The 23775-nt window shown below is 43.7% G+C and overlaps 1 protein-coding gene across 3 annotated transcripts in view; it reads left to right on the top strand.

Annotated features, from left to right (window-relative positions):
* Window positions 1–13363: 13363 nt before the first annotated feature.
* LOC135220779 (general transcription factor IIH subunit 4-like) overlaps window positions 13364–23775 on the top strand; it is a 143557-nt gene continuing 133145 nt past the window's right edge. The window contains exon 1 of one of the 3 annotated variants that reach the window (XM_064258253.1): window positions 13364–13685. In XM_064258253.1, the coding sequence (XP_064114323.1) occupies window positions 13564–13685 (122 nt within the window). In that variant the 5' untranslated portion in view covers window positions 13364–13563. The remainder of the gene's footprint in view (window positions 13686–23775) is intronic. The other 2 variants (XM_064258252.1, XM_064258251.1) reach the window with 2 other exon arrangements.

The following is a 23775-nucleotide window of genomic DNA, read 5'->3' as shown; positions in this document are numbered from 1 at the left end:
GGTAGCTGATGTTTCTTGCACAGGCTCCAGTAGGCAGGGGCTTTTGCCACTGAATCATGTCCTCTTTTTTGTACTGGTTCTGTGCAAGTGCCGGGCATTCACTTGCTATGTGGTTTATGGTTTCATTTTTCGTATTGCACTTCCTACATATGGGAGAGATGTTATTTCCGTCTATCGTACTTTGAACATATCTGGTTCTTAGGGCCTGATCTTGTGCCGCTGTTATCATTCCTTCAGTTTCCTTCTTTAGCTCTCCCCTCTGTAGCCATTGCCAATTGTCATCGCTGGCTAGTTCTTTAGTCTGTCTCATGTATTGTCCGTGCATTTGGTTTGTTGTGCCAGTCCTCTGTTCTGTCTGTCTCTCCTGTCTCTGTATATTTCTGGGTCTTCGTCTACTTTTATTAGTCCTTCTTTCCCATGCACTCTTTAGCCACTCGTCTTCACTTGGTTTTCAGATATTATTACTTATTATATTAGTATTATTATTATTATTATTATTATTATTATTATTATTATTATTATTATTATTATTCATGAAACCGGAATAAAGAACAAATATGTAGTTACTCATGGTGCCTCAGTAGAATAATGATTAGAAAAGTCCTCTCACTGAGAAATGCGAGGCGTCTTTTCCCTCTCCGTCAGCCGCAAGTTAAGTACATGACCAGATCTTCTGTGCAAGGTTTTAGTCCAAAACATCGGAAATGCACCGTTGGGGGTAATGCTATCAATGCACATCTTGCGTGGTGCACTGTAAGCATTACTTCAGAAAGTTCTTTGAAAGCGTCCCTTCGGCCCCTAGCTCCAACCCCTTTCACTCTTTTTACAGCACCTCCTTTCATATTATTTCTCACACCTTACTTCCCACTCTCTTCTTACATTTGTTTCATAGTGCAACTGCGAGGTTTTCCTCCTGTTACACCTTTTAAAATTTTTACTCTCAATTTTCCTTAAAGAGTTGTATGACTCATAGGCCCCACTGTTTGGACTCGGCCTAAATTGTATATTTTATTCTATTCAAAGCATTGAAAATGTGGACTTGATGAAAGACGAATGTTGAATGTAGTATCACACAACCTTTCCGGGGCAGTGGCTTCCTTCGCTTTATTTGTCCCTGCAAAGACATTTGATGAAGCCCCAAGAATGACGAATTTACTGAAGCTTCTTCGGTATGATCAACAATCTACCAGCGTAGTACTCTGCCGAACATGCGGAGTTACATGTTAACAGATTTTGATCAACAAAGTTAACGAAACGACTTGTAATGAAAACTTCCGTGATGAACACCCAAAAACTTCCTATAGTATTAGCCTGGAGAAGTTTACCTTTCGCTTTCCAACAGACGGAAAGCTTTTCCTTACAACTTCCTCTCGATTATATAAACTCCGAACAGAGGTTCTCGTGATAGCCGACCAACCGACGGGTAATTATAAGGGATTCGCGCGCGAAAACTTGACGCCCTTTCATCCCTACCAATTTATTAGCATTCTTTTTTCAGATTTTTTTTTCTTGGTTAATTTTATACAGCTTCTTCTTTCAGGTCTTCGTGGTAATTTATGTCCTGTAAATCTTTCATACCTTAACTGGTCCACCTTTTTTTTTTTTTTTTTTTTTTTTTTTTTGACGGCGTAAGCTTAATAGCATTCCTGAGGCACTAAACCTTCGAAGATGGGAAAAAGTGAGTACAGTGATGAAGTAGCCTCTCTCTCTCTCTCCTCCCTTTGCCAATGTCGTTTCTGTGCCAATGACTCTAGGTGTGACGCCTCAAACTGTAAACCGATATCAATTAAAATGACTGTAGTGTGTGTGTGTGTGTGTGTGTGTGTGTGTGTGTGTGTGTGTGTGTGCAGCAATGACCTTCGTTCACTGCCTCGAGCATTTCTGGCAAACCTTGCTTAATTATACTCAATATCTCATCTTATAAAGGGCTCTACTATCTCTGCCAAGTTCTCTCTCCTACATAATAAAATTATGGCCTGAGGAGAAGCGCAAGTAACCAGCGTTTTCAGTGAAGCGCTAAGTTACCTATCATCCACCCACGCCTTCGCTACAAAACATAAAGAGAGAGAGAGAGAGAGAGAGAGAGAGAGAGAGAGAGAGAGAGAGAGAGAGAGAGAGAGAGAGAGAGAGAGATGTCAATACTCGTGGATGTTCTTGGTTGATTATGTTTTGCTACTCGATTTAGCACTTCGTTTGCTTCTCAATATTCTTTACAGACTGACAAATCAGTTTCAGTGACCGTTATAAAAAGAGATGGCGGAAACTTTGCGGTCTGTTAAGTCTGTCTGTTTCGTCAGAGTTTATCGCAGTTTTCTTTTTGATGACTCGGGTATTAATTTTGTAGGCAATCTAACTACGGTTTACTAAGAGGAACGTCTGACATACCACTGCGTTTACGAGCTTTAGTTTACTTTATGTTCCCAATTGCGTCAGCTCAAAATCTACGTTGTAGTATATGCATTTTTGTCTTTCTGTACGCAAACTTATGTTTTTGGACGTTTAGCATTTTTTGTTGTGTCGACATAGTGGCTGGCATTTATTTCTATTCTGTAACAATGGTCCTCTGATGAGGAGCTTCCAGATGATCGTAATCGTTCCCTCTAAAAAGTCTTGGGACTATTTCGGTCGCCGTTAAACAGCTTCTAGCGTCGTTGAGATGTCACTCCACCCATTCACTCTACTTTCCGCCCCTACCGACTGGCCCTGCCGGCGTCGTTCCCTTATGTCAACATAAACATTCGCGCGGCGACCTCTCACTCACTCTTCTGCTTCTTCTTCTTCATCTTCTTTTTGTGCAACACCTTCTTACTTAAGCCTCTATACTTTTTCCGACTGACGAGTGATATTTTGGGCTTACCCGATCATGAGCAATTGCTCCATTCCAGCCGCTCTCCTAATAATTATCCCGAGAAGAAGACAATTCCATTACCTCACCTTCGGGGACCAGGGCCATGCTTTTTTTTTTTTTTTTTTTTTTTTTTTTACAAGTAACGGAGTCATTGTCTCAAGTTTTAGTGGCTCTTGTCAGCTAAGATTTGAAAAATCTCTTCTTCACTTCCCTAGTCCCAAAATTTTCCTGGTATTCCTCTTTCTTCCATGTAACTTTCCACCCTCTCCTAACAATTCATTCATAGTGAGACTGTTTTGAGGTTTTCCTCCTGTTACGCCTTTCAAACTTTTTACAGTCAATTTCCGTTTCAGCGCTGAATGACCTCATAGGTCCCAGGCTTGGGTTTTGGCTTATATTCTATATTCGGTTCAATTCAATTTTTCTAATATTCCAAGATTTCAAGGCAGAGTTAAGACCTCCGTTTAGAAAAACGGACCTTCGTTTGTGTCACTTCGTCAAAAAAAGATGCAATTATCCGTTTCAGTTGTGGCTCCAGTCCGAGATAACTCACAGCAAATGGCTGAAGAAGCTCAGGAAGTTCATAAAGATGGTTCTGGTTTGCTGACGGCTGCTGACTATGAAGATGCTCCTTTGATCTCAACTAAGCTTGTTAAATAAGGGGGAAAAAATTGCAACGATCCTCACACCCCCTCCTCCCCCAACCAGTACCTACCTAGTCAGCTGTCACCATGAGAAGGAATAAAAAAAGAAAAGAAAAAGTTATCGTTTCCCCAGGGAGGAGGCAAAGTGATAAAAATGAATGAGTTAATAAAATCTAGCATGCTATAAAAACGCCATTCCTTTAGGATTTGAGAGCGAGAGAGAGAAAAAAAAAACTAAATTACAGGTGATATATTGTGCACAGTATTTCCATGAGAGAGAGAGAGAGAGAGAGAGAGAGAGAGAGAGAGAGAGAGAGAGAGAGAATTAAATTACAGGTGATACATTGTGCACAGTATTTCCATGAGAGAGAGAGAGAGAGAGAGAGAGAGAGAGAGAGAGAGAGAGAGAATTAAATTATAGGTGATATACTATTATGCACAGTACTCTCATGAAAGAGAGAGAGAGAATTAAATTATAGGTGACATATTATGCACAGTACTTTCATGAAAGAGAGAGAGAGAGAGAGTAAAAATGTGGTTCCATCGAGAATTAAATGAACAAGTACTGAATCTGTCTTGAAATCAACGATGACTCGATGTGACCAAATGTCCGCAAACATCACGAGAGACATAAGATGTTACCCACCAAATTCAGGAACTGTGCGTGATAATATTTAGTATGGAATATCCCATCAGCGGTTTTCGAAGGTCAGGAGATATTCGACGAGCTCTCTAATTGATCATTTGGCGTCTTTTTGGCTGAATGTTAGAGCCAGCCTCATTCCCCTGACTCATTAATCTCTGACTTCCGTGTTCACAAGAGAAGCCAGACTCACAGCCTTTATTATCAATCATTTTCAAACAATCACATCAAATTCTCAATCATTTCACATTCAATTCATTTCAAACATTCAATCACTTTTATCATTTCACCTTTTTGAAACCCTACCTCTCTCTCTCTCTCTCTCTCTCTCTCTCTCTCTCTCTCTCTCTCTCTCTCTCTCTCTCTCTCTCTCTCAGGCGATTGGAGGAGATTTGATTCTAGATAACTCGCAACGTTCATCATATGAATTTGTTTTCAATGAGTGATGTGAAATTAAGCTTTGCCTGCTTTGATGACTCTCAAGACTTCAAAGAAGAATTTGGGTAACTGTAAATAATCCGAATACGAGAGAGAAAAAAAAGGGGGGGGTTAGTTTTCCACTGATGAATACGGTAAAAAAAAGCCAGTTCTTTTACGAAAAATACACGTAAAACCTTCAAGGTATCTCGTGGAAAATCTCTCGGCGGCATAAACATACCCACAACACATCGAGGAGGAAAGGTGTGGGGGGGGGGGGGGGGGGGGGGGGGGGGGGGGGGGTAGGAAAGAAACTCACTGTTCCACCACAAAGAGATAAATGCATAGCAGATGCTGATGCGGATTTAGACCAAATGAAAGTACTTTTATGACTTCATAAACAGCTCACTGAGAGCATTTATGCTATGGGCTATGAATTATCCTCGCATACTGTAAGGCTGACACAAGGGCTGACATTATTAGCCTTGTCAACTGTTCACTCGCTTGACTTCAGGATACAGCTGAAGTTATCGACCGCGCTGCTTTATTGATTTCACTACGTATTCGTTGTACGGACGACGTATGTAATATGTAATTATATACCTCCCCCTGTCTTTTCCTGAACTCCAATACAGGTAGAGGCTCTTTCCCGACCGGTGATAGTAATTAGTTTTGCGTTTCACACAAGTGGGAGACCTGCCAGTGACTCGTGGCCTCCTCACCTGTTATCCCGCGCGACTGAGATGAAAATTATTAACAAAAAACGGAAAAAAGTCATCCTCTGCTGGGAGACTTATTTCTGGCCCACATCTTCGTCCTTTTGCCAATGTCTCTCGTCTTCCATTAGAGGAAAAGGATTATGAGAGAGAGAGAGAGAGAGAGAGAGCGAGCAAAAGCCGAATCCTCCTCCTCCACCAACACGTTCATTCTCTTGCTCCTCATCTTCCTAACATGTGCCCGCAGATGTTACTAAATATTTTTAGCCTTGCCCTCACTAGTTTCAAGTGTCCCTGTCCTTCGTTAAAAAGTTAGTTTCAAGAAATTTAACAAGGATAATTATCGTTCCTAGAGACCAAATTCTTTGGCATGAAACTTATATGACACCGTTTGAAATTATATCATTTCGAAGTATTGTTGGCTACTAAGTGACACATTCTGTCATTGGTCTGGCACGTCATCTACATATTGCTACCGGTTTTCATTGCATCTTCATAAGTAAATAATAGTGCCTGTGTGTCTGAGAGAGAGAGAGAGGTGTGTGTGTGTGTGTGTAATTGTAGATGCGCGTTTTCGTATGATGATTAAGATCTAGTTGCACAGATTTATTAAAATGTTATGGCATCGTCCTATCAAAACCAAACCAGCTTCTGCGTCAGCACAAACAACAAGGGACCCATCCAAACACACACACACACACCCACACACAAACCCACACAACAAACACAAACATAATAATATATATATATATATATATTATATAGATTATATTATAACTGATATATATATAGATATATATATATTATATATATATATATATATATACATATATATATATATATATGCGCACGCACACACACACACACACACACACACACACACACACACACATATATATATATATATATATATATATTATATATATATATATATATATATATATATATGTGTGTGTGTGTGTGTGTGTGTGTGTGTGTGTGTGTGTGTGTGTGTGTGTGTGTGTTTTAGTCTGGGTACACAAACGCACTTGTCACTTTACCTTCATGACTACCGACGAAGCTGAACCAAATGACATGCTTGTGGATTACCATTACCAGTTATAAAATTCACTTTATCCATCTTGATGAAATAAATGTTACTTCTGCTCATGTGATTGTTTATTAACAGAAATTCCATACGCATGAAAGGTAAAAGATCCAAGAAGCATTTCATCTGTCGTAAATCAAGAATTCACGAACATAAAGTGACAGGTGTGTTGGTGTACCGAGACTAATTGACGATATCAGGTATAATCCATAAATCTCATGTCAAGCCACTTATTCCTCTCTCTCTCTCTCTCTCTCTCTCTCTCTCTCTCTCTCTCTCTCTCTCAACTCCGTATTGCTTTGGAACTCACAGAGATGCACTAAAAGGCTTTCAGAAAACTTCTACATCTCCCTCTGTTTCTCTTTAAATGGGAGTTCTATATTAATCATAAACTTTTGTACTTTGTTATACAATTTAGAGACTCAAAATTAAAAGTGCAAATTTCAATGGAGTCCGAATTTTGGCATGAGGTTTTTCGGCAGTATTTCAAGTATGTACTCTAAACACGCGCTGCGTCATTCACTCTATAACTTTTACACTCATTTTACCATTAACTGTATTTCAGTCTTTCTGAGGTAGTCTGGTGACTCTGGTCCCATTATCAGAAGTGAGGTCCCAGTAAAGATGTTAAGGCATTTCTTGTTAAACTTTGGTAACCAGTTGATCCCAAAGGATTTAAGCCTGCTGGATCCAAAAAATCAAGGTTACTGAGCAGTATTTTGAGTATGAAGTCACCCCCCCCCCAAATAAAAAGACTAAAAACAAAATGGCTGCCATGAAAATCTAAATGCCGATAATGGCTCATCATTTTCTTCATGATTTACGACACTGAAGAACCCAATTAAATTGTATAAATTAATTTGAAGGTACAGTTAATGACTTTCAGCAGCATTGCGCTCTTTCTTTTAAATCAAAATTCCAAATCATTCAAGTTAATGATAATTTTATGTTTCATCTTGGTTTTTAGATTCATATTTTTGTGCCAGCTTGTAGATATGCTTCCCTCTAACACATTTTCTCTATTTCTATTTGCGGGTTGTGTGCAGATACAGTTGTGAAAGATCACAAGAATTACCCACCTCATTAATCTATTAATATATATATATATATATATATATATATATATATATATATATATATATATATATCTATATATATATATATATATATATATATATATATCTATATATATATATATATATATATATATATATATATATATATATATATATAGATATATATATATATATATATATATATATATATATATATATATATATATATAATATATTATTACACACACACACACACACACACACACACATATATATATATATATATATATATATATATATATATATATATAAGGCAATTTCTATTTGTTTGTCTGTTTGCTTGTCGATATGCACACGCAGACTATGAAAGCTAGGGCCACCAAATGTTTACCATAGACTCCCCCCTCCCCCACCACCCCCCAAGGAAGGTTTGAGTCGAAATCCAAAATTCGTTTCTTCTTCATACCCCATTTTTTATTTATTTTTTATTTTTTTTTTTTTTACAACTTTATACCGGAGTGTTTCTTTCGGTACAAAGAGGCTCCCTACAATATGGGGCCATAAGGCACCCTCAGTAGTAAAGGGGGCAACAATATTGGGGGGCACGAGGACTACGCCCTTTCGACTTACCAACCACGGGAGAAGGGGATTGTAGGCTACCTACCCCGACCTTGATAGCAGGGAGGGCACAGGCGCCTCCTTTTGGGAATGAGGGCCCAAAGGGTGAAAGATGGGCCTACTGCATTCAAATTTGATACCATGACTACAAACGCAGTTAACATCTATATCAGATTTTAACTACAGGCTGACTTTTATCAAGGGCCGTTGAAGGCAATGGACCTTGCGATGAAAATACTTCCCGAGGAACCTGTCGCAGCCAAGCACTTGCTGCTGTCGGCCGGCGGTCACGGGCGGAGCCTGTCTGCCTGAGTTGGTCAGTGACGCAGTGGCATTGGCTCTGAAAAGATATATATGTCCATGTCATTTAGAAGTGAATGTGCGTTTGATAACACGTCTGAGGGAAGGGTACTACAGCTGCTAGTATATACACAAGTAGCTATCCTGCCTAGAGAATAACGTAGATTATAGGAGTGTTTGGATTTTATAATGAAGAAAAAATGGAGGCAGTTTCTAATCTTAAAAAGAGTCGCGAAAGACTTATAATTAATGTGCATCGTCTGTCAGGCCCAGATGAAGGAAACACTTGTAAATGATGGACCAAAGGAACTTCAAACGCTGCAAGACTGTGCCACCAAGAGGCGCAAATTGGAGGACCAGAAGAACAAAGATGTTATAGATAGGGTTTTCAATCTTGCTGCATCAGAGTCACCTACGTGGCATAAATCCTGCCATTGTGCATTCGTAGACAAAGGCAAAATATCAAGACTAGAAACCTCCGGATAATTGTCCTAGTAGCTCTATTACGGAGCTCATCTGAACGACTTAATTGCGAACTGTGTTTATTTTGCTAAATTTCTTACAAAGAAAGCCTCCACTCTATATGTACTTGCAGCATGAGCCAAAAGGTAATGGCAACTACTAAATTAGATAAAGCTAAGTGTTGCACTGTCGGACTGTAATGACCTGATTGCTGCTAAGGGAAAATACCATTTGATGTGTTACATACAGTTCCAAAGAAACACAATGAAGAATCAAGACACTGCTGAGTCATCTGACTTAGCAATGGCATGGTTGAAGAATGACGTTGAGCTGTCTGCTGCTCAGGGTCACATTCTTGAAGTTAATGAAATTGGGTCTAGATATTGTCAGCTATGTTCTGAGACTAACGAAGTGCAAACCTCCTATTAGAGACTATCATGGATAGTCTAATTCTAGTGCACCAGCCTCACAATTACAATTGTCTTTCACTGTTGCGCTTAAATTAAGGATGAGCATTTTGAACCATGCACCATACAGAGGGCCTACATTTCAACCAATGATGTGCATTCTTGCATTCCAGAAACCTGCAACTTTTTTTATAAGACTCTAAGGTGGCCAGGATGCATGTGATAGCATAGATGATATTAACAATGTCAGAAAAAATGAGGGTGGTGAAACCAACAATGATGCTACCTCAGACTGAAGTAATGAGTGTAGCACAAGATAGTATTATATAATATGGTGCCAGTGGTGGAAAACTATGGACAGTCAAGCATGTAGGCCTTGGATGTTCTTTACATCGGGCAACTAGGTCCAAGCAGCTCATTCTTCTCTTTCACAGTGCTGGTCATACAATTAGCGACAAGAATGTTCTGCAACTAGATACAATCATGACCAAGGAAACTTTGAAATCACTAGATCCTGACACCGGGGCATTCTTCCTGCAAATGCTGTACCTCGCCGATTTTTGCACTTCACGGCAGATAATATTGACATTCTGGATATTAGCCTGGATGGCTTGGACACGCTCCAAGCCACACAGGCTGCTACCTGGCAGGTGTGACCCACAAGCTGATACATCAATACTAGCAAACCTAAAACCTTCCAAAGAAGAAACACTTGGTGTGCCAGAGATCCTTAACTCCCTAACTGAACCACAGCAGCCTGCAACTGTAACAGAACTGACTGATTGGTTACTGGAGGTTTCATGAACTAGGTAGCTTGTATAGACTGGCTGAAAACTGGTTCTGTTACAGTTGCAGGCTGCTGTGGCTCAATTAGGGTGTTAAGGATCTCTGGCGCATCGAGTTTCTTTTTTCGACTCAAATAGGAGGCTCGCACTTCTTCGTTAGTCTCAGAACATTGCTGTCAGTATCTAGACCCAATTTCATTGACTTCAAGAATGTGACCCTGAGCAGCAGACAGCTCAAAGTCATTCTTCAACTATGCCCTTGCTAACTCAGATGACTCAGCAGTGTCTTGATTCTTCGTTGTGTTTCTTAAATTGTATAGCACTTTAAATGGTATTTTCCCTTTGCAGCCATTAGTTCACTACAATCAGACAATGCAATACTTAGCTTTTAGTCAAATTTGACAGCTTCCATTACCTTTCGGCTCATGCTCATGCTGAAAGTGCATATAGAGTGGAGGCTTCCTTTGTAAGAAACTTGGCAGAATAAACACAGGTCCCAATTAAGTCGCTCAGATAAGCTCCGTTATTTTGAAACAACAGAGCTACTATAGTAGATTCACATCAACCGTGCATTTGATGTCTAGGCCAGTCCCTTACGACGCTCCTGATTGGCTGATGATAAGCCAGTCACAGGGCTGGAAACTCTCAGTCTCTCTCGAGAGTTCACATAGGCAGGATGTATGTTCCACCCCTCCTGAGGGATAGTTTTGAAAGGCATAGACCCTACCCATGTGAACTCTCGAAAGAGACAGTTTCCAGCCCTATGATTTTCTAATCAATAACCTATCAGGAGCGTCGTAAAGGACTGGCTTAGACATCAAATGTACGGCTGATGTGAATATACTATAGAACAATTATCTCTTTATATGGATTTTGATCTGGAGGCCTCTAGTCTTGATATTTTTCCTTTGTCTACGAATGCACAATAGCAGGATTTATGCCACGTAGGTAACTGATGCAGCAAGATTAAAAACCATATCTATAATATCTTTGTTCTTCTGGTCCTTCAATTTGCGCCTCTTGGTGGCACTGTCTTGCAGTGTTTGAAGTCCCTTTGGTCCTTATTTACCTGACAGATGATGCACAGTAACAACAAGTCTTTCACAGTTCGTTTAAGATTAGAAATTGCGTCCATTTTCTATTTACCATAAAGTCCAAACACTATTATAATCTACGTTATGTCTAGGCAGGATAGCTACTTGTAGTATATATTATTGATCGAGGTGGATGATTCTTGCGATGTTTCACAACTGTATTTGCACACTACCCTCAAATAAATAAATAAATAAATAAATATAAAAAAAAATGTGTTAGAGGTAAGCAATGCTACAAGCTGGCATAAAAATATGAATCTGAAACCGAGATGAAACGTATATGCCATTGACCTTAGTTATTTGTAATTTTGGTTTAAAAAAGAGCGCAGTGCTGCTGAAAGTCATCAAAGGTGCCTTCATATTAATTTCTACAATTTAATTGGGTTCTTCAGTGTCACAATTATGGAAAAGGGGAGTTCAAATTTTTATCAGAAAGATGAGCCATTACTGGCATTTATAGAATTTTATGACGGCCATTTTGTTTTTTTCTTTTTTGGGCCTTCATATTCAAAATACTGCTTGGTAACCTTGATTTTTTTTATTCAGCAGGCCCAAATCCCTGTGGAACAACTGGTTATCAAATTTTAACAAGAAATGCCTTAACAAGTTACATTTTCTGAAAATGGGACCGGACTAAGTCGTTCTTTGGCACACAGGTATATTATATATAATATATATATATTATATAATATATATATATATATATATATATATATATATATATATATATATATATATATATATATATATATACATATATATATATATATATATATATTATTATATATATTATAATATATATATAGTAAGCGAGTTGGTGATTTTTCCCAAATGAAATACTAATGATTACCATCGACAGTATAATTCAACAAAGTGCTTCCGAAACACCACTTCGACAGAGAAGGTTGTTTTTCCTCCGTCTACGAAATTTATGTTCCTCTCTTGTGTGACTATCTTCACCCACTAAATGCACAACTACGTCTCAACAGACACCCTCTTCCCACCTCACCACACCTGAAACCCTCCGAAGAGTAGGGCCAACGAACGCCCCCCGCCCCCACCCTTCTAGATACGGAATGTAACCAGTTTTTTTTTTTATAGACGACGTGGAGCTTAGCTAGAATTTTAAACAACATTAGCACTTTTTACTTTTACTGAAGCTTCTCGCTTCCAAAAAAAAAAAAAAAAAAAAAAAAAGTCTTTTCTTTGCTCTGTTCTGATTGTTTTTTTATTTTTCCGGAGCAACAACTTCATTCATTCAACGCTCTCTCTCTCTCTCTCTCTCTCTCTCTCTCTCTCTCTCTCTCTCTCTCTCTCTCTCTCTCTCTCTGTCGATCGATCGATAATGCGAATGTTACTTTCATTATTATGCTAACTTTCATTATTATATGTTTATTTAGTTGCAGGTATTATTACCAGTCATATGATGACTTAATTCATTTCAGATATTGTCCAATTTTCTTCTAGGTTTTTTTACAAGCAAAATAGGGAAATATGTAAATAACATACCCATACAGAGCACTACAAATAATGTAAAATGTTTGTGTTTTCCTCACTCTTGTTTTTCTTTGTGGTGAATAAGAGAAGGTTGCGAGTTTGCACGCCAGGCTTGGGGAAAAAATAGTACCACAGGTGCTCCAGAGGTCGCGATAAAAATGCTAATGCTTTTCTTTTGGGCTAAACTAAGATGAAATGAGTTTGTTTACATGTTATGTGACCGACATTCAAGAGGTAGACCCTTGCTAAAGTGTGGAGATTATATGAGCTCTCTGTCTTTACTGATGCCATGATGTACATTAAATTGGAATTTATCTGTCCGATGTGGACATGCCTTGAATGAAATTCACCAAGTAAGAACTTTATTTTTCCACATGTGTTGAACGTAGATGTGACATAACTAAAAAGAAATTGCCTCATTAAGACATGAAGTGATTGCTATGGTGACGTGACACATTTATTGCCACCAAAATTATTATGGAGAATCAAAACAGAATGTATGTAGGCGCCGGTTTGGCGCACTCCAAATTCACTTTGGTTTAAGTATCAGTAGTAGTTTATGTTAGGAAACAGATTGCTGTTAATTTAATGTCAAATCTCCTTAATTCTTTTTATTTAATAATATTTGAGTAATTTATTTATGTGTCCCTTCTTGTATTAAAAATATCACACTCTTTGTTCCCTTTACCACCAAATATGATTAAAGAAATGCAAGCTTTCCGCTTATACACTGAAAAAATAGTGAACGCTCCTGTCACATTTGTAATGGAGTAAGAAGTAACTGGAGTATTATTCAATGGCTTATTATCATTGAAACAATCATGAAATATTTTTAACGCTCTTTTTTCATGACTCAACAAGAAAGATAAAAAAAGCAGCTGGATAAAAGAAAAAGGAACAAGACAATAGGAGTCATTATAAGGGAAAATGTTTGTGCTACTACTACTAATACTTCATGTCGAATCATTCAACGAATCTTAATTATTTAACATGAGTTTTTATGGAGAAAAGACATTAACTTGCAAGAATTTATTGGATTACCTGAAATCTCTTCCACGGGAAACTTTGGATAAGTTGTATAATCACCCAGCGACATGTTTAGCCGTATTCAGGTAAGGAAATCGAAAAGGCTTGCTTACTATACCTACCTACTAGCCTATACCTAGGCTAAGCTCTTGCCCGGTACCTGGCTACCATAGGTATCTTTTGCAGTATAGCTAATGTGTTTCTATAGGTAGCTAGTTAGTCAAATGATTATCACAGTTAATTAAAATTGCTTATCACAGCCTAGGGTAGAATATCACAGCAGGCCACCTACAATCAACGGCTAGCCACCCTACCGAAAAAGTACATTATAACGCGTCCTGACAACGGAGATGGTGTAGGGCAAAAAACCGCATGGTACAGTAGTGGACCATGTACGATCAACTTGAACAATCCCAAAAAAAGTACATTATAACGCGTCCTGACATCGGAGATGGGCATCAGTCGCGACTTGTTGTTGGTGAGAAACAGAGCTAAAGACCTCTACTCTCCTTTCAAAGTAAGTATTTTCTCCAAGTTTGAAATTAAGGCCAAATTTTAAGATATAAACAGAGGGTAGTGAAAAGGGTGTCCACGGCAGTGGAAATCTCACCAAAACGCGTTCAACATTTTTACTTACAACTCGAAATATTTAGAAGATTGACGCCATCTTGATGTTTACGGAGTTGCTTGTGTCAATAAACTAACCATTTCCTGTGATAAGTCCGCACACCACTTGTACCCACAGACGCTGGGGCACTTTCATCACAACAATTGGAAAACGGTCCCTCACCGGCTTGTTTGTTAGTAAATAACTGTTTTGGTAGAAGAAGACGACGAAGTGTGCACTTCGATAATTTTTTAAATAAATAGTAAAACATCAATATTTTACATATTTATGATGATTAATTTGAAAATATTCGTTACTGAAAAAGTAATTGGATTCTAACTAAAATTTAAGTAATTATTTTTTGGAATTAGAACGTTCTTTTAAGTCCTATATTATGACGTCACGACATCTTGACTTTTGTACCCATTGTAAATAATTGCTTTACTCAACTTTCTTGCAGAACAGTTTACCAATTATTCATGCAGATTATCAGGTCTTCATGTAATTGTTATAATCGTAATGCGCATATATATATTTATTATTTACTTTTTGGATATATGAAGATGTTTTACTGCCGGATTATCGCCGTAGTGTGACGCAATCGTTTTCGGTCCCTGTGCCTCTGTTTTCGCACCATAAGAAATTATGGGGCCGAATTTGCAATGACCAGAAAGTCGTTAAAAGAGGAAAGTTAGCATTGAGGGGCATATGTTTTGATTGAGAAAAATACAAATTTATTCAATAGCTAGCTTGTAAAAAATACTTGATTACAAAAAACTTGATTGACAGCTAAGCAGCATACCTACTATGGGTTTCAGAGACAGTGCAAGCATGTTTTTGGGCAATACCTATTTCTGTAACGAACACTCGTATCAGAACGAGATTTTGCTATAGTGCATTACACCCAGTGCCGTAATTTATAAGGGTATTGTGAATCACTTATCGTAAAGAATAATGACACTTATCCTTGTACCAAGAGACAAAAACTCCATTATGCAGAAATGGATACGAACACGCATAAAAAGCTCCACCTACCCTCTCCCCCCCCCTCCACCGCCACCCCTTTCCTTCTTCGTTCCTTCGCCTTCCCCTTTCTCTCTCTCTCTCTCTCTGTTGCCATTCGTATGTGTTGACCCTCCAAACTCCAAAAGGTATAAGACTACACACAAAATGTTGAAATTGGTGAAATTAGGCTATGTATTGGAAGTATATATAACATAAATATTAAGCAAATTTATCATTATTGCATTACTATGACAACTAGAATTCATGGAACAGTGTTCCGACACGGCATACAAACCTTCGGTCCTTTTACAATAGGAAGGTACTAGCGGCAGCTGGATAGGTCGTAAGCTTTCGAACAAGGGGTTCGGTAGTTAACTGCTTGTCCGACAGGCGCGCGCGCGCGACTGGGAGGTAAACAAATCACTTTTGCTTTCGGCCTGCTGGCGTGTGGACGTGTATCATCGCTCTCCTGCCCGCCTTCATCGTCGTTTGCTTTCGCATGATTGTGTTTTTCTTTTTCGATGTATCTAGTGAAAACTGAATTGTAAGTACAATCATTTCATTGATTTCAATTGTGAATTAAAGGATCTTGCTGCACAACGCTCTCCGATTACCCGAGTGCCGGGACTGAAGGGCGTAAATTGCGGGAATTCATTTTCCCAGAATGATCCTCGTATTGTGTTATGCTCGGTGCCAGGCGGGAGCGCTCGCTCGAGCGTATATTGGGTTGGAAATGTGTAGATGAAAATCGTAAGTAAGTACTCTTTTCATTTATATTTTTTTTGACCTATGTGCCCGTTGCCGAACGAATACTATCGGCACGGAAACTTATTCAGTATGAAAGTGGAATCGCAAGTACAGTATTCTTTTTCATTTTCATAGATTATTTTATTGTAGCAATACTCATTTTGGATCAGTTTCCGAGCTTGCCCGGAGATTGATCCTTCCCCCTTTTTATGTTGAATGAAGTGAAATCGCAAGTACAGTTCTTTTTTTCCCATTTCATTTTGTTATTGAGATTGCATTGTTGACTGGGATCAATGTTCCGTTATTCATGGGAATTGATCCTTCCTCCTTTTTGATTGTATGAAGTGAAATCGCAAGCGCAGTAGTCTTTTCATTTTCATATATCTGTTGATTGCATCAATTCGTTATGGATCAAGGTTTCCAGAAACCTTGATTCATAAGGTAAGGAATGAAACCTTTCACCCTTACGCTCGGTACCGAGGGCGCAAATGCGCTCGATCCGAGCCCTTTTTCATTGTGAAGTGAATCGTTTTGCAAGATGCATTTTCATTTTGTTCCTTATTATTGATTGCATCAATATTATTTGGTTCAAGTTCCGCTCAGTCAGGGAATTGATCCGTATGCCTTGTATTCGTGCCGATGGCACGATTGCTAGAGCTCTTATTTTGGTTGTTGGTACATGGGTACTGTGCGGGGGAGGGGAACGAGAACCCCCCCGCTCAGTTCCCACTGATGACTCTTCCCCTTGGGGGGGGGGTTGGGGGAGGGGGGGGGGGGGGGGGGTTATCGGCGTTCTTCTCCTCGCCCGATCCGTCGAGCGCGGGAGAGGGCGCTCGGTGCCCGATGTACAATGTATTAGGGGTCTTCCACTCGTTCGGGAGGATCAAACCCCGCACGAGGGGATTCCCCTCCATTAACGCTACTACTTTTATTTCCCAGGTGATACTGCCACGAGGGTGGACCTTGGTGAGGTATGGGCGGTCCTTCCAATTGCAGAGCGTGCTGGTGTCCAGGGGCGGCGGTTCTATGTCTGGCATATTGCGGTCACCCATGGAGTGGTGACCACGCAACCAGGTGACGACGTCCCTCCTCACCTGGTGTACTCGCCTCGCGTGGTAACAGTCTTGCCTACAGCCGCTGTGAAGTGCCGTTCACCGTACCGAGAGGGGGGGCGTGCCGCCGCCGCTCGTGGTTGCCGCGCTGCAGCGACCACACTTCCGCTGCCCTAGAACTCGCCCCTGGACCTGCCGCCGGTAACAGGATGTTGCTGCCTGCTGCTCCACTTCCTGTGTTTCCGTGTCTGCCTGCCGTACCTGCCGATTCTGGGCTGACTGTCCAGGCAGTTGCTGCGCTGGCCGTCCCTGCCGTTGCTGCGCTGGCTGTTCCTGCCGTTGCTGCGCTGGCGATCCCTGCCGTTGCTGCGCTGGCTGTTCCTGCCGTTGCTGCGCTGGCGGTCCCTACCGAGGATGTGCTGGCCGTGCCTGCTGTTCCTGAGATACCCATACCTGCTGATGTCGTCCCTGTTCGTGGTGGTACTACCCCAGACTGTGGTCTGTCTGTACAGGTGCGTCCGGGCCCTGTGGCTTCGGCTACAGCAGCCCCGGCTCCGCCCTGGATAGCAGATCTTACGTCTGTCCTGAGGAAGCTGACGAAGAAGAGGAGGAAGTGTCGTGGTCGTCGTCTTCATCTTCTTCATGGTCGTCAGCCGCCGCCTCTTCCCCTTCGACTTCTAAGGCTTTACAGCCGAGGAAGAAGAAGGTTGCCTCCTCCCTCCTAAGAAGCTTCCTCGGGAGCTTCTCGGGACCCGTCTCACCTCGGTGGGACGGGAGGGTTTCTTCCGCTGGTCCTCCTGCTCCTTCGGGAGCGGGGCCCGTCTCTTCTTCCGCAAGGAAGAGACTACGGGGACCAGAGGGGTACCGGCTAACACCGGTACTTCCTCGCCTGGCGTAAGTGGTTCTGCCACTGCATCAGGGTCCGTCTCGGCCTCTCGCTCGCGGGAGGTACCGAGTGTACGGTCGCCTAACAGCGACCGTGCAGCCAGGAACCAGACCTCTGAGTCCGCTCAGCGTCAGGTTCACGGCACGGGGCGGAAGACTGGTGACAGCCGCTCAGGCGACTCTCACCAGACCAGCTCTCACTCTCGCGGTGAAACAGCTGGCTACCCGGGGACGTGACGGACGGTCCACGACCGACACGGGCTGAGGCTGGGAAGAGGTCCTCCCGTTCGCCGGTGCCAGCCACGGCTGGAACCAGCGACGTGACGTGCCGTGAGGACAAGCACCGGTCTCAATGCGACAGTGCGGAGCCTGCAGGTCGCCTGACCGGTCGCTCTCACAGAGAGCGGATCGGGTACGGCAACCAGCACCAGCTCTTCTGACACTCGAGATCAGTGCCGCTGTGCTCAGTCCAGCCGTTCTCCACAGCGAGACGGTTCGACCAGGCCTGCAGCTCGATCGTCACCGCGGGTTGACGATCGCCTGCAGCCCTCCAAGCCTGCTGGTCCTGCCAGCGAGCGACGAGGGAGCGTCAGGTCTGCCTCTCCCGTACCTTCAACCTCCTCGGGTTACACCGGGAGGAGCGAGGTATTGAGGAGTGATCGTGAGGGGTGCGCCCCGCATGATCCCACCACGACGCCCTACGTGCCAGGCACGGTTCTTGGACCGGCCAGGACGTATGCGCAAGTGGATGGGGAAGACCGAGAGGGCTGTCGCTGTTCCCCCTTCTTAGGAGGAAGGTTCTCGGAATATGCTCTTGTTCGAAGGCTTAACGGTCCCACTCTGCAAGATGCCGTGACTTCCGAGATCCAGAGGAACTTTGCCGAGGTTACGGCGCTGATTCGTCAGCACAATGACCTCGGGGAAGGATCGCGCTCCCACCAGCAGAGCCACGTCTCGGCTCGAGTCGGTTTTGGGGCCCGAGAGGGAACCCCTAAATCGACGGTGGGGCGGCCGCGATCGGAGCTTGCCGACTGTGTTGAGCCAGGTAGTCTCTCGTCTCCGGACAAGAAGGCCCCCTCGGTTCTGGACGGTCGAACAAGCTCCTTCGCCTCCTCTACTGCGACAGAGGCGTTTCTACGTGTCTTCGGACATCGCAGTTATATATCCCTTCAGTCCTCCTGAGGTTTCGACCTCGACGAGGACTGGAATGAGTCGGAGCGGTATCGGCTCTCTCCTGTCAGGTCTCGATCAGCCCCAACCGGACGACGTTCACAGTGGTAAGGACGGCATTCCCTATCACCTGCTGCCGGTAAAGGGGGGGGGTGCCTGGCCAGCCATGGGGACCCGGTCCATCAGCGGGCGTACGCTCCAGGAGCATCGAGGACGTAGCATTGAGACAGGAGATCAAGACCATGCTGAAGCAAGAGAACTCTAGAAATCGGTACGGATCAACCACCGGGCTTTACAGCCGACTCTTCCTGATGGAAAGTCTACGACAGGCTGGCGCCCAGTGATAGATCTCTCTCCCACGAACCGGTTGGTTCGCCAGACCCGGTTCACGATGGAGACGGCACGCTCAGTGCTCGACTCTATCAGGGAGAACGATTTCATGCTTTCAGTGGACTTGAAGGATGCGTATCTACAAATACCCATTCATCAGTCCTTCGGAAAGTACCTCCGCTTCATCCTCGACGGGACGGTGTACCAGCTCAGGCCACGTGCTCGGTCTCTCAACCGCCCCACAGGTGTTCACGCAAGTGTTCACTCTGGTGTATGCTTGTGGCCATTCGCACGGGATATGTTCTGATGGGATATCTCGACGATTGGTTAGTCCTGGCGAGCTACCGCTCGCAGTGGCTACAGGACAGGGATCGACTGCTCGAGTTCTGTCGCGATCTGGGGGATCGCTCTGAACGTTTCGAAAAGTCCGATCTCGAGCACAAGCAGAGGATGAAGTACCTGGGTATGCTGATCGACACGGTAGCAGATTCAGGGAGGCGGCCAACCAGTTCCTGTCTCGGCAGGAACAGGTAGCTCAGCAATGGCAAGTCGTGATCGGACACCTGTCGTCACTCGGGAAGCCAGTCCCTAACGGGCGTCTTCACCTGCGGTCTCTTCAGGGAGACCAAAGGAGAGTTGGTCACAGGCGACGGATCCCCCAAGCCTCCCTTGATCACTGACACAGGAGGTGAGGCAGGACCTAGCCAGGTGACTGGACGACAGGAACCCCTCAAGAGGAGTGCCTCCGCGCACTCTCCCCCCGGACATGCAGCTGCTCTCAGACGCATCGACCGAGGGATGGGGCGCACACCTGGAAGAGTTGCGGACTTCAGGAGTGTGGTACGAGAACGACAAGCACCTTCACATCAATGTACTGGAACTAAACGGCAGCGTTCCTTGCTCTCCAAGAGTTCCAGGACCGCTTGATGAGACACTCAGTGGTGTTGATGTACGACAACACCACGGTGGTGGCTTACGTCAACAAACAGGGGGGGACCTAGTGTCTCTCCCGTTGTATCAGTTGACTCGGCAGGTGCACGAGTGGGCCGAGGCACACTCAATAGAGCTGTCGGCACGCTACATTCCAGGGAAGGAATGTAGTAGCAGACACGCTCAGCCGTCGGGATCAGGTGATAAGGGACCGAACGGTCCCCCTCTACACCAGGACGTGGCGGAAAGGCTCTTCGACCTGTAGGGGCGACCAGTCGAGGATCTGTTCGCCATCCGGCACAACAGGAAGCTCCAGGTGTTCTTCTCGGCCGTGCCGATCCATGGGCAGCTGCAGAGGACGCTCTTCACACGTGGGACAACCTCTTCGCCTATGCCTTTCCCCCGTTCAGCCTGATTCGCAAGGTGATCAGTCGAGCACTGGTCATCCCGAATCTCAGGATGATCCTGATGGCTTCCAAATGGCCACAAGCCATTTGGTATCCGGACCTGCTGGCTCTTCTCGTAAGAGAACCGAGAGAGATTCCCCATTGGCACAACCTTCTCGCCCAGCCACACGTCGAGAGGTACCACCGAGCAGTCCAGTTTCTACGTCTTCACGGCTGGCTGTTATCCACCTTCTCTTGCGAACGAGAAGCTTTTTCGTTGCGCAAAACAGAGATGGCTGGAAACGTCCGTCAGTCCTCTGCAGCTGTGTACCAGGGGAAGTCGGCCGTCTTCGGTGGTTGGTGTCATAGACGGGGCCCATCTCCTCTCAGAGCCAATCTTCAGCAGGTAGCGGATTTCCTCGTTTTTCTTCGCCGAGGAAGCTCCTCTAAGTTCCCACAGTCAAGGATACAGAGCCGCCTTGTCGCTCCTCCTGAAACTGACGGGATTGGATATCTCGAACTCGTTCGAGATCTCCTTGCTTAGTAGCAGCTTCCAAAGGTCTTACCAAACCAGGGAACTCGAATGAACCTCGTCTGGCTGGACCTGGCATCGGCGAAGAGAGTACGGGAACGTCATGCAGATAATGATGTGGATGAGATGCTGCTTTGTCCTGGGAGGACGCTACGGCGCTATCTGAAGAGAACTCGACACCTCGGGCCTGGCGAGGGTCGACGGGTTGCCTCTTCGTTAGCAACGGGGTCAACAAGAAAGAAGTATCAAGAACACTCTTTCGTCCTGGCTGCGTGAGATCTTCAGGAGGGCTATGAGGCTGATGGTAGTGACCGACATCCGTACGTCCCGTCCGAGAACTCACGAAGTTAGAAGTATTGGCCCCTCGTCGGCGTTTCGTAAGAACTTCTCCGTGGCGCAGGTATGGAAGGCAGTGGTCTGGTACAACCAGACCACCGGCAACTTCCTTATACCTATTGGATATTGCCCATAGGTTCCTTGGATCGGTTTTTCCTTAGGACCTGTGGTGGCTGCTCAATACGTCGTCTAGCGACCCAGACCCTAGCAGGCTGAACAGCATCGAGTCCTGGTGTGACTGTATGAATAGATAGTGATGAGGAAGTGACTGGCTTCTTCTTTTCTATCTTTTCTTCCTCCTCTCCTATGGGTAGAGGGATACGGTCATCACCCTGCTGGATAAGGACGAGATGCCGGTGAGCTATACGACAGAGCCCATCCTATCCTTGCACGAGGGATGGGAGCAGAATATCCACCACTTCCTTCTACAAGGGGGGGAAGTGGATGCCTACAAGAGTCAAAACCATGACTTTAACTTTGCTCCTGTACAGGAACAAGTTCTTACATTGTTGCTGGTACGAAGAGATGCGCATGCCCCTCTCTTAGTACTCGGTCCAGAGGTCTGACCATTGATCCTGCGGTGCACACCCGATCAATCGGACAGAGGCTTGGATCCCTCCCTCGCTCTTACGACCAGGGAGGCTTCCAAGGTTGGGCGAACACCAGTCTGTTCACAAAAGACTCAGATTCCACCACCCAACCAAGATGAGTCTTCCTATTGTAAAAGGACCGAAGGTTTGTATGCCGTGTCGAACAATGACAATTTGTCCAAAATTGCATTTTTTCCTAACTATACAAACCTGAGGTCCTTTTACACATAGCCCCACCTCATGCCACCCCTCACTCTGGGCAGTTTTTTTTTGCTTGGGCCAAAAGCAAAAGTGATTTGTTTACCTCCCAGTCGCGCGAGCGCAGCCTGTCGGACAAGCAGTTTACCCTACCGAACCCCTTGTTCGAAAGCTTACGACCTATCCAGCTGCCGCTAGTACCTTCCTATTGTAAAAGGACCTCAGGTTTGTATAGTTAGGAAAATGCAATTTTGGACAAATTGTCATTTTATAATAATGAATCGGCGTATGTGTGAAGCCTCCACTAATGTGGAAACGATGATTTTGCCATTCTTAGAATGCAAACATTAAAGGTTACATTTATTTCTGGCATACGGTTATTAAGAAATTCAAAATACTAATATAGACTGAAATCAATGAAAAGTGCTAGCAAAAACAAAAAAGCAAAAAAAAAATATATAATCCACTTTTGTTCCGATACGTAATACAAACCATCGGTCCTTTAACAATAGGAAGTAGCTAGCGGCAGCTGGAACGGTCGTAAGCTTCGAACAAGGGGAGAACGGTAGTTAACTGCTTGTCCGACAGTCGCGCGCCGCGAGACTGGGAGGTAAACAAATCACTTTTTGCTTTCGGCCGCGGGTGTGAAGGACGTGTTCGTCATCTCTCTCTGCCCGCTTCATCGTCGATGCTTTGTTTATATTGTGTTTTCTACTAATGGTTTGTTTGACTTGAAAATGAAACTGTAAGTACACTGTTTTTCATTTTCATTACTTAATTATGAACCAACATGGAGTTATCGCCGTAGATGCGGCGATTTCCTCTCTTTTCATGAATTGAACCCTTGATTGTTCCGACACGGCATACAAACCTTCGGTCCTTTTACAATAGGAAGGTACTAGCGGCAGCTGGATAGGTCGTAAGCTTTCGAACAAGGGGTTCGGATAGTTAACTGCTTGTCCGACAGACGCGCGCGCGCGACTGGTAGGTAAACAAATCACTTTTGCTTTCGGCCTGCTGGCGCGTGGGACGTGTATCATCGCTCTCTGCCCGCTTCATCGTCGTTGCTTTCGCATGGTTGTGTTTTTCTTTTTCTATTTATAGTGAAACTGAATTGTAAGTACATCATTTCATATTTATTTCCATTGAATTCAAGTGTGAATTAAAGGATCTTGGTTTCACCACGCCCTCCACGATTACCCGAGTGCCGGGACTGAAGGGCGTAAGTGCGGGAATTCATTTTCCCAGAAATGATCCTCGTATTGTGTATGCTCGGTGCCGAGGGCGGGAGCGCTCGCTCCGAGCGTATATTTGGGTTGGAAATGTGTAGATGAAAATCGTAAGTAAGTGCTCTTTTCATTTATATTTTTTTGACCTGTATGCCCGTTACCGAGCGAATGCGCTCGGC

This window comes from Macrobrachium nipponense, chromosome 2 (assembly GCF_015104395.2).
Source record: "Macrobrachium nipponense isolate FS-2020 chromosome 2, ASM1510439v2, whole genome shotgun sequence".
NCBI lineage: Eukaryota > Metazoa > Arthropoda > Malacostraca > Decapoda > Palaemonidae > Macrobrachium > Macrobrachium nipponense.
The sequence above is the reverse complement of the archived record's forward strand: the minus strand, read 5'-3'. Positions and strand labels throughout refer to the sequence as shown.